Source organism: Gobio gobio (assembly GCF_949357685.1).
Source record: "Gobio gobio genome assembly, chromosome: 3".
Taxonomy (NCBI): Eukaryota; Metazoa; Chordata; class Actinopteri; order Cypriniformes; family Gobionidae; genus Gobio; species Gobio gobio.
This window is the reverse complement of record NC_137099.1, coordinates 67,727,707-67,739,926: the sequence shown is the minus strand read 5'-3', so window position 1 is coordinate 67,739,926 and position 12,220 is coordinate 67,727,707. Positions and strand designations below refer to the sequence as shown.

Here is a 12,220-nt window from a genome sequence, read left to right as displayed (position 1 = left end):
TGACATTTGCTATTTCACAGTAGGATTATTGAATTTTGTTTAAGTTTCATCTGATGGTGTGTGCATTTTGATGTCAATTTATATTTTCTGGGTTACATTGTGAATTTTACAGACGTGTACCACTGTTTATGTGAATGCGCAGTTACTGTGATGGCTTCCTACCCAGACTTTAAGACTGACTTGACCTACTCATTGCCAGACTCTGTTCCCAGGCGGAGACAAAAGTCAGCGCAGCGTGCTGCAGTGAGTCTGGAGACTCAAGTGGAACTGCTACAAGCTGAAGTATCGGTGCTGCAACAGTGTCTCAATGACTCTCTCCAGTTGCAGCAGAGCATATTAAGAAGGTTTGGACCTCCTGAGGTGGACACCCTTGCTGCTCCACACGACCAGCTGCCTCCTATGGCCAGTTCTACGCCACATGTCCGTGTTTCACCAGGCCAAGCGCCACTACAAGGTACAACTACTGATAATGTTTCCCTCAGAAACGTGTCATTCTCACCACAGGCTAATCCTTCTGATGTGAGCAATACTAGTAGAATCCTTGCATCCGAACTGCACCAGTCAAGGCTTGAGCCACCTGTATTTGCAGGAGATGGACGTGTAAGCCCAGAGGACTGGCTCCAGTCAGTCAATGTTTACAGGACCTCACTTGACTTAACCGATGCCCAAATTCTCCTCGAGCTGCCTCGATTTTTGGCAAAAGAACCAAAAAAAAGGTTCACAGTCCTTGACACTCATGTCGTAACATGGGCCCAGTTCTGTGATTTCTTCAGGACAGTCTTCCTTCCCTCCAACAGTCAAGAACAAATAATGAGAGGAATCCTAGACCGTATACAGAGTCCTGAAGAACCCCTCCCTACTTTTGTGGCCCACATGCTAAGTGAGTTCAGAAAGCTGAAAACCCCCCCACCCGAGCAAGAACAAATTGACCTTATTTCTAAACATGCTCTTGAGAAATATAGAGTTGCACTCTATGGAACCTCCGTTTCCCCAGTCATGGATCTCCTCCTGAGGGCTCATGAGCTCCATGTGGTTCTTGGACCAAGTAATTGTTTCCCACCTTCGGGGCAGAGTAAAGCTAAACTTGACAAAGGAACTTACTGTTACAAGTGCTCACGCCCTGACTTTACATCTCGCACGTGCCCAGATTGCAACCCAATTCCCAGAAGGAGCTCACAACGAAGCGAGTCACCTGATGTACATTCAGGACAGAATCCTGATGCAAAGGATACAAACAACGGCGAAAGCAGTAATGGAGGGGAAAACATTCCTTTTGTCACACAGAGGGGAAACTACAGAGGGGGGAGGATGATTCGCAGAGGCAATCCTCCCTCCAGAAGATGAACTCGCCTCAACTGACTGATCCTGCACAACCTGTCCTTTGTCATGTGGAAGATACCACATCATCATCCTGTTGGAACACCCCATTAAGAGTTAAAATTAACCTACGTGGCCAGGTGGTTGATGCTACCCTTGACACTGGCGCATCACTTTCTGCAGTGCAGGCAGACCTAGTTCAAAATCATGACAGATTGAAGGCTAAGTTTCAACCATGGACCTCTTCCCCTATACAACTGGCAGACGGTGGAGCATGCCTGCCCGTGGGGCTTACATGGCTGGCTTTTGGCTTTATGGGACAGCGTTTTTACCACCGTTTTGCTATTGTCCCACGCCTTCCCTCAACAGTAGTCTTGGGGATGGACTTCATGTTGCGTGCGTCCATTACGATTCATGTCCCATCTAGAACTGTCGTCATGGGTGAAAATCCTTTATTCATGGAGGAATTGGATGACGGAGCAGGGCTTGAGTTGGATAACAGTTTGTTGTTCATGGAAATTCCATCCTCTGCGCTTCAAGAAAAAAATTGAAGATGCATGTCTGAGTGTTGCCGAAAAGGAACAATTGACAGAACTACTTGTAAGCTTTCCGGACCTCTTCGATGGTCACCTGGGCCGTACTACTCTAGCTGAGAACTCCATAGACACGGGAAATGCCAAACCAGTTCACCTTCCCCCTTATCGAACTTCTCCAGCTAAAAAGCTATTGATCGAGGACCAAATAGGGAAAATGTTGCACGAGGGAATTATTGAACCTGCTGCTGACCCCTGGGCTGCCCCGGTTGTGATTGTGCAGAAACCTTGTGGTGAACCACGATTTTGCGTGGACTATCGTGGGTTAAACCAGCTCACCACAAAGGACTCTTACCCATTGCCGAGAGTCGATGAGTCCCTTGACTTCCTTTCCCGAGGGAAATTTTTGACTACAATTGACCTTGCTCGGGGATACTGGCAAGTCTCCATGGCAGAAGGCTCAAAACCGAAGACTGCTTTTGTTTCACATTGTGGGCTGTTTCAGTTCCGAGTGCTCCCATTTGGTCTGTGCAATGCACCGGCGACCTTTCAAAGACTTATGAACAGCGTCTTGGCTGGGCTTATATACAAGTCCTGTGCGGTCTACCTGGACGACATTGTTGTGGCTTCGCCCACCCTTCAAACAACATCTTGAGGATCTCAGGGAAGTGTTTTCAAGGCTTCAGTCCGCCGGTTATACCATTAAACTAGCCAAATGCCAGTTCTGTCGCAGAGAGCTTACCTTCTTGGGGTATCGGGTTTGTCCAAGTGGAATCCTGCCGGAACAAGACAAGGTGAAGGCTGTGACGGACTTTAAACCACCTGTCAATGTGAAGCAAATTAGGCAGTTCCTAGGCTTGACAGGCTATTATCGTCGATTTATGCAAGACCATGCTCGCCTTGCTGAGCCACTCTTCAACCTCACAAAAAACGACGTTCCTTTTGTCTGGGACACGGCTTGCCAGGAAGCTATGGACCTGCTTAAAGGAAAATTAACTTCGGCGTCTGTGTTGAGTTTCCCCGACTTTACTCTCCTGTTTTTCATTCATGCTGATGCCTGTGACGCAGGCCTTGGAGCTGCGTTGATGCAGAGAGATCAGAATGGTAGAGATGTGGCTGTGGCATACGCTAGTCGGGCCCTGCATAAAGCTGAGAAAACTTATTCCACGCCCGAGAAAGAGTGTCTTGCTGTCATCTGGGCCCTGGAGCACTTTAGGCCGTATGTTGAGGGTCTCCATGTCACGATCTTCACTGACCACAGTGGACTTAAGTGGTTGATGTCCCGCCCGAATCCCACTGGCCGTCTAGCACGATGGTCTCACCGCCTTCAAGACTTCGATTTCGATATTGTCTACAAACCTGGTGCTCGAAACACGGTGCCTGACGCGCTGTCGAGGAATCCCCTAACAGTCGAGTCGGCGCAAATGGACATACTTCCTGAGTACGCTGTGATTGGTGGTCTTGACCTCCGTACGCTTTCTTCTGTGACTCTCACGGACCGTTCTCATGTCAGACAACTACAGCTTGATGATCCAGTTACTGGTGACCTTCTCCGCAAAATGGAGGCCGCGCTCCAACAGGAGGGTGAAGTTGAAGGATGCTCTCAGTATTGCATTCAAGATGGTCTATTGTACTACAACGACCCCAAACCTGCTTGCGGTATCCATCCTTTGAAAGCATTAAAGCTGTATGCTCCTGAGTCTCTCAAGGGTACCTTGCTGAGGTATTATCACGATCATCCAACTGCGGGTCACCTGGGAATAACTAAGACCTTAGCCCGTCTGAAACTCAGGTTTTTCTGTCCAAAAATGGCATCTGAGATAAAGAAATATGTGACCTCTTGCACAGTTTGCCAACTGACAAAACCAAGCCAAAGGAAGCCTGCCGGTCTAATGGTCCCGATTCGGCCTCAGAAACCTTGGGAGTATGTTGGTGTTGATTTTGTGGGCCCTTTACCTCGTACCTCCAGGGGAAATGCTCACATTTTAGTATTTGTCGACTACTTTTCTAAGTGGGTTGAGATTGTGGCAGTAAGAGAAGCCACAGCTCATGTGGCAGCCGGCAAATTGCTGAGTGAAGTTTTTTCCCGTCATGGGGCCCCCACTTACTTAATTTCAGACAGAGGTTCCCCTTTTGTGAGCGAGCTATTTGGACATGTGCTTACTGCCCTGGGAACTGAACATCGGTTAACGACTGCATATCACCCACAGACGATTGCAACAGAGAGGGTAAACCGTACTCTCAAGACGGCCATTCGAGCGTACGTGGATGACAAACACACCTCATGGGACCGATATATCCCACAAATCTGCTTTGCACTACGGACTGCGCCACATGAAAGCACGGGTCAAACACCGTCTATGATGTTGTATGGGAGGGAGTTGGACACTTCTCTGGATCTGGTCACTCAGCCTGTCTGGGATGGGATGGAGGAAACTGAAGTCCCATACTCTGAGCGTTTGAGGTTGTCACTGCAGGAAGCACATGATCATGCTAAGGCAGCTTTGGAAGCCAGTCATGACAAAAGGAAGCTGCACTATGATAAAAGACACCGATCTGCTACTTATGACATTGGTGACCTTGTCAGAGTGAGAACTCATCCTAAATTGGATGCTTTAGCCAACTTTACTGCTAAACTAGCTCCCCTGTACTCTGGTCCATATCGTGTCACTCAAGTCTTGTCTAGTGTGAACTATAGACTTGCGAAGTTGGACACTGGTGAGGATGCTGGAGTCTTTCATGTGGTCAATATGCAGCCTTTTCACACTTGGAACTCGTGCGGCAGCAATACGATGAGTGTGCCTCAGGATGCATCTGAAATGCCCTATGGTGTATTTGAGGACTGTCGGCAAACAACACAGTTGAATGGAGATATATCTCAGGAGACATGCGCTGCTTTACCTGATGAGACTATTGTTGATTGTGACGGTTTCACTGAAAATGCTCATGACATGACCAGGGAATACACAAGTTGTACTCGCATCTCTGACGCTGACATTGACGTGTCTACAGGTAGTACAGACCTCCCTGACTTTGACTTTGTCCCTCAGGGCCCTCGTTACAATCTCAGACCTAGGTTGGCCCCTAGAATCACATTGGGTTGGTCAGATAGAGGATGGACTAATGAGTATCATACCGACAAATTAGACCTGAAGTGATGTTGAGTTTATTGGTTTGAACATCTGTGTTTAAATGTTCTTCTGAGATATTATTTTCTGATAAGAGAATAAGAACTTGTACATTTCATTTTGGTTCTTAAGTTTTCGTATGTTATGTTAAAAAGAAAAACAGAAAATTGTATTTTGTACACATGGTTTGGTTTTCAAAGGCTTTTGTTTTTTTAGATGTCTTTGTAGTGCATACAGTGTAATGTGTAGCTCATACTGACATGTATGCCAGGTATTGGCTTCTGTATGTGAAACATAGTTTGGTTAATGGGTTTTCCATGTTTCCATGTATGGGGCTGGATGTATATGTTGTCCTTATGTTGTGTACGGCTGGGGACAGCCTTTTTCTTTCCGGGGGGGAATCTGTAACGAACGAAACTGTTTATTTACATGCATCACATTATTGTGCGGTGTGCCCCTTTAAGAGACTGATCACGTCATTCATGACGTGCGCTATGCGTGATGACGCTTTTGAGTTGAGTGAGAGTGGGATCCCCTGTAGATGCTAAGCGTGCTCTACCCTCTTGATATACTTTTGTTTTGTTAGTTTTATTTTGTGACGCTAAGAGTAATCTCTCATGTGTGAGAGGATCGCGATGCCTGTGTACCTGCCATTAAATGTGTGCGATACAGCCTTTCCGCCTCTAAACTCTTTCTTCAATTGACTTCACGAGAGCCATCCTGGTCAAAGCGTTACAACCGGGTTTGTGTTTGGTTTCGCTGGAGTCTCTCTAGCTGATGAGGAGCACGTCTGTGTTAATGGATCTCTTTTTCAATCTAATCAGCTTCCATTCTGATTTAAATAATAATGCCAAACCTGCAGCATGTAGAGCTGCATGAGTAATCGTTAAAAGATTGTGATAAGGTCTGATCTTATTCCTAAATGTCAGCGATTCGGCTCTATGTCTGTTAAACCTTTGTCCAGTCCGATGACAGTGAACATTCAGATCTGGATAGTTATAAAACCGCTTAATAAACCGCTTCTTTTCATCAACACAGCATCATTATTTCTGTCTTACAGTCATTCAGATTCACAGATATCACAGAAGAACCAGATAAAAGTTTATAGTTCAGATATAAACACTGATAGAGTAAAATAGAGTAAATCACCTTTTGAAAGAAACTTGATGCTTCAAATAACGATTATTACATCGTTACACCAGTATGTGAAGACAAGTGACTGTTAAAAAGTGTGTCATTGAATCATTCATTCAAGAGATTTGTTAAACGCAGATTCTGTGAGAAAGGTGACGGCACACATGTAAGCATTATGTGTTCAGTCTATTGGCAAGAGCATTTGAATCTGTATGTGCGCAGGCGTGGCGTTTTTCTTTCAAAATGACCGCCAAATTACTTGTCTGGCCTGCATAATACAGCGTTTTATTGGTTTTCGATAATTTCGGTAACGTTTTTATCTGTACAGAGGGAAAGTGAAGGAGGCGTCACAGGGGAGAGTCTAGTCACAGTCTCTCTGACACTCCAGGGATGAGTTGTGGTTGTGTCTAGGTGCAGATCTGAATCCGGCAGTTAACCTCGGGATAAACGCAGTAGACGTGATGGAGGATAATGTGTTAAGAGCTCAATCAAGTACTGGACTAAGTAATAAGCAAGATTTTAAAATGTATGCGATGTTTAATAGGCAGCCAGTGCAGTGTTGACAGAACTGGGCTAATATGGTCACACTTCCTGGTTCTAGTAAGAACTGGAGCTGCTGCGTTTTGGACCAGCTGGAGTTTGTTTATTAGGCGAGCAGGGCAACCACCCAGTAGAGCATTACAATAATCTACAGCTCATGAACGCATGAACTAACTGTTCTGTCATTGAGAGCATATGTCGTAATTTAGTCAAGTCAAGTCAAGTCAAGTCAACTTTATTTATATAGCGCTTTTAACAATGTAGATTGTTTCAGCAGCTTTACAGTGTTAAACAGGAATATAATGCAGCATAATTTTATTCAGCTGTATAGCCATTCTGAAAAAAAAAAAAAAAAAAAGATATATTTAGATATATTTTTAAGATGGAAGAATGCCGTTTTACAGATGCCAGAAATGTGGCTTTCAGATGAAAGATGGGTATAAATCAAGAGATTCGTTCAAAAACACTGATTCACCCAGTAATGAAACAAGTGGAGTCTTTATTAGTGAGTCATTGAATCATTCACTCAAGAGATTAATTTAAAAACTAATTAGTTTAGTTCAGAATCGTGATTCTTACTTCATCCAGAATGGTGCAGCTCTAATATGTTGTAAATAATAACTGATTTGACATGCTTTTAATCATATAACACTGTGGATAAACGTGTGTGTGTGTGTGTGTGTGTGTTTAGATGGAGTTTGATGAGAAGGAGTTGAGGAGAGAGATCAGCTACGCCATCAAGAACATTCATGGAGTCAGGCAAGAGCACACTGACACTGTACACGACCATACTCACTTCAGGAATATCCCCGATCATTGAGTCCGCTTTCATCGCTTAACCTCTCACATTTGACCCATGTTAATCATAGATACACCACACATATTCAACATGGGCTCATTACTAGAGTCGTTCTCTCTGTGATCGGACATGGTTTCACTCTGACCGTGTGTTCTGTGTGTGACCTCAGGGCGGGGCTCTTCACCCCTGACATGGCCTTCGAGGCCATTGTGAAAAAGCAGCTGATCAAGCTGAAGGAGCCGTGCCTCAAATGCATTGACCTGGTCATCCAGGAGCTCATCAATACGGTCAGGCAGTGCACACTGAAGGTAGACGGAGAGCGAGCATGTCACGCTAACACCCGCCCGACTCACGCCGCTAACGGCTCCGCAAAGCAAAAACACTCATGTAACACCAACCGCCCTCTACCTCAGGAAATGACCAAAGCTGCCCCATAAGTGTTGTGTTTACAGTCAAATACTGTTAGAAAACCGTCACGGACAAAGAGCTGCAATCCCATGCGTCCCGTTTAGGAAAGAGGAACGCATGGACCGTTATGTGCTTCTGTTTTCATCCACCCGTCCACTTTTTCCCAGTATTGTGCCCCTAATTATCCAAATAACACCTCCGCTGTCCCATGATCCTCCAGGACGGGGCTGTTCACCCCTGACCTGGCCTTTGAGGCCATAGTGAAAAAGCAGATTGTTAAACTGAAGGAGCCGTGTCTCAAGTGTGTAGACCTGGTGGTGTCTGAACTCGCCACGCTCATCCACAAGTGCACCGAGAAGGTAAAACATGACCGCTTCTGACCGATCCCTTAACCAATCAAATCCAGTCCTGTAACCAAACCCTCTTTGATTGACAGATCCCTTAACCAATCAAATCCAGTCCTGTAACTGAACCCTCTTTGATTGACAGATCTCGTAACCAATCAAATCCAGTCCTGTAACCGAACCCACTTTGATTGACAGATCTATTAACCAATCAAATCCAGTCCTGTAACCAAACCCTCTTTGATTGACAGATCCCTTAACCAATCAAATCCAGTCCTGTAACTGAACCCTCTTTGATTGACAGATCTCGTAACCAATCAAATCCAGTCCTGTAACCGAACCCACTTTGATTGACAGATCTATTAACCAGTCAAATCCAGTCCTGTAACCGAACCCTCTTTGATTGACAGATCCCTTTACCAATCAAATCCAGTCCTGTAACCGAACCCTCTTTGATTGACAGATCCCTTAACCAATCAAATCCAGTCCTGTAACCGAACCCTCTTTGATTGACAGATCCCTTAACCAATCAAATCCAGTCCTGTAACCGAACCCTCTTTGATTGACAGGTCCCTTAACCAATCAAATCCAGTCCTGTAACCGAACCCACTTTGATTGACAGATTTCTTAACCAATCAAATCCAGTCCTGTAACCGAACCCTCTTTGATTGACCGATCCCTTAACCAATCAAATCCAATCCTGTAACCGAACCCTTTGATTGACCGATCCCTTTACCAATCAAATCCAGTCCTGTAACCGAACCCTCTTTGATTGACCGATCCCTTTACCAATCAAATCCAGTCCTGTAACCGAACCCTCTTTGATTGACAGATCCCTTTACCAATCAAATCCAGTCCTGTAACCGAACCCTCTTTGATTGACAGATCCCTTTACCAGTCAAATCCAGTCCTGTAACCGAACCCTCTTTGATTGACAGATCCCTTAACCAATCAAATCCAGTCCTGTAACCGAACCCTCTTTGATTGACAGATCCCTTAACCAATCAAATCCAGTCCTGTAACCGAACCCTCTTTGATTGACTGATCTCTTAACCAATCAAATCCAGTGCAGTAACCGAACCCTCTTTGATTGACAGATCTCTTAACCAATCAAATCCAGTGCAGTAACCGAACCCTCTTTGATTGACAGATCTCTTAACCAATCAAATCCAGTGCAGTAACTGCTGTTAGTTCAGTGTTTGTCTGTGGTGGATGAGCTCCGCTTGTGTTTTTGCTTTGTGGGGATTATTTCACTAATCACAGGCCGTCAGTGTTTAAACACACATCACTGCAGTCCTGCTCATGCGTGTTTATGACACGTTAGTGTGTGTGTGTGTGTGTGTGTGTGTGTGTGTGTCCTAGCTGAACTCGTATCCTCGGCTGAGAGAAGAGACGGAGAGAATCGTCACCACATACGTCAGAGAGAGAGAGAGCAAAACTAAAGACCAGGTGTGTGTTCCTCAACCCTCCTCCTGTTATCCCATCGCATTCATTCATTTATTCACACCTGTGTGTGTGTGTGTGTGTGTGTGTGTGTGTGTGTGTGTCGCAGGTGATGCTGCTGATCGACATCGAGCTCTCCTACATCAACACCAACCACGATGACTTCATCGGTTTTGCCAAGTGAGTGCCCTCTGTTGACCTCTGCCCTCTGTTGACCTGTGATTTGAGTGGCAGCGGTCTAACCTCAGTGTGTTTCAGCGCGCAGCAGCGGAGCGCCACCGTCAGCAAGAAGAGGGCCATGCCCAACCAGGTACAGCAGCACCAGCTCACGCGCCGGCCCATTGGTCCACTCCCCCGCCTCATTATCATATCCCCTCCCCCCGCTGCAGGTGATCCGGCGCGGTTGGCTCACACTCAACATCAGCATCATGAAGGGCGGGTCCAAGGACTACTGGTTCATCCTGACCACAGAGTCTCTGTCCTGGTACAAGGACGAGGAGGTGTGTGTGTGTGTGTGTGTGTGTGTGTGTGTGTGTGTGTGTGTGTGTGTGTGTGTGTGTGTGTGTGTGTGTGTGTGTGTGTGTGTGTGTGTGTGTGTGTGTGTGTGTGTGTGTGTGTGTGTGTGTGTGTGTGTGTGTGTGTGTGTGTGTGTGTGTGTGTGTGTGTGTGTGTGTGTGTGTGTGTGTGTGTGTGTGTGTGTGTGTGTGTGTGTGTGTGTGTAGATGTGTATTCTTCATCTTTTGTGGAAATAAAACGTGTGTGTGTGTGTGTTTTCCAGGAGAAAGAGAAGAAGTTCATGCTGCCTCTGGATAACCTGAAGCTCAGAGACGTGGAGAAAGGGTTCATGTCCACCAAACACACCTTTGCCATCTTCAACACTGAGCAGCGGTAAAGATCAATAATCAAAATCTTAATCATAATAAACTGGCTGTTGTCAACCAAAGAGGAGCCGAAATAAAGGTTTGATGATGGTTTAACGCTTGAAAATGAAGAAATTAAGACTGATATAAATATTAGTATTATAATTTTTTTTTTAAAGTGGTACTGTAAAATAAATTTTTGATCAATTATGTATTTATATTTTTACATTAATTATTTAATCTTATGATAAATTAATAGATATTATACTTGTATGATATTATATGAACAAATATTTCAAAATATTATATAAGTAAATAAATATATTATACATTTATAACATTGTATGAATAAATACGTAAATTAATAAATAAGTAAATTAATGAATTTGACATTTATAATAATACATTAACCAATTAAATAATGGATATAAATAATAAATATGTATAATATCATATGAATAAAGTATATACTTGTATTTTATTATTATAAACACATTTGGATAAATGTAGTAATTTTGTATATATACATAAAAGATAACAATAATTGAAACAAATATTATAATTTTAGTTTAACTCTTTTTATTGATGCTTTTCATTGAAAGATAAATCATAATTACAGTGGGGCAAAAAAGTATTTAGTCAGTAGGGATGGGCGATATACCGGTAAAAATTCTCCCCACGATAAGAATTTGTCTTCCCGCGGTAGTAACGATAAAGCCTAATTGATGGCGCGACCCATCTGCACAGTGCCTCCGCTGGCCGCGTTGATGCCCTAAGCGTTATTACTTTATGATGGCCGCGGTGGCTGCGTTCGTCACTTTGTATAGCTGAACTTTTCTTGTGGTGCCCCCGCAGCACTTGGTGCCCTACGCGCAGTGCGTGATGGGAGCGGCGGCACTGAATCGGCATCTCAAGTGCAGAGCTGCGGAAGAGTTCATAGCTAAACGAGGGGCACCTGAGGGCAATCTGAACCTGTACACACAGATGTATTTTCACTCGCTGAGCACTTGGACTGAGCGCTTAAGAGATTCGCTTTGTCTCAATCGATCGGTAAAGCAAACTATTTCAGTTCATCTCAATGAATGTGCAGTGTATTTGACACACATTAAACACTAGTGTGAGGCGCGCAACTGAGAGCGCTCAGTGTTTCACACACACTCAAAGAGAGAGCGAGAGAGTCTTATACCACACAGAATTGATGTGCTACATGTAAACAATATCCTTTATTGTGTTTTACTGCTAAATAATGGCGTTTATTTGGAATTATTCAGCCTTTCATGAACAGGAAGAAACGAATGCACAAGCGGGAATCTCATTGGCTGGCGTGCACCTATTACTGTTTTGATTTCAGCAAATCAGTTTGAATGAGCGCTGACAACGTGATTAATATTCATGAACCCAGAAGCTCATTAATCCTTAGTGCAGTTTATTTTTATTAGTAGAAGAATTTGTGGTATTATTTTATCAACTCAAATTACTGAAGTTCTATCATTAAATCATTATTTTAAACTTTTTTGTAATCTGAAGACATGGTTGGGATAATTACTTTAGCTGTTTCTGCTATTTTTACCACTGTTTGCACCATGAGTGAATGAATAAATACAGAATTGGTTTACATTTAAAACTTGTCATTGATTTGAATTATTATTGTTTGTTTTGTGTGATGTTTTTCAGCACAGTTGCACTATTTAAACATTACCTGCACTTTTACAGA

The 12,220-nt window shown here is 44.0% G+C and overlaps 1 protein-coding gene across 4 annotated transcripts in view; it reads left to right on the top strand.

Moving 5' to 3' along the window:
• Window positions 1-12,220, top strand: part of LOC307123824 (dynamin-2-like) — a 130,445-nt gene that overhangs the window by 106,709 nt on the left and 11,516 nt on the right. For all 4 annotated transcript variants that reach the window (XR_013816214.1, XM_079812547.1, XM_079812549.1 and 1 more), the window contains 7 exons: window positions 7,344-7,411; window positions 7,621-7,759; window positions 9,566-9,652; window positions 9,756-9,826; window positions 9,905-9,956; window positions 10,036-10,146; window positions 10,425-10,534. Coding sequence is in view for 3 of the 4 variants with exons in the window: in XM_079812547.1 (XP_079668673.1) it covers window positions 7,344-7,411; window positions 7,621-7,759; window positions 9,566-9,652; window positions 9,756-9,826; window positions 9,905-9,956; window positions 10,036-10,146; window positions 10,425-10,534 (638 nt within the window). In the remaining variant the exon portion in view is untranslated. The remainder of the gene's footprint in view (window positions 1-7,343; window positions 7,412-7,620; window positions 7,760-9,565; window positions 9,653-9,755; window positions 9,827-9,904; window positions 9,957-10,035; window positions 10,147-10,424; window positions 10,535-12,220) is intronic.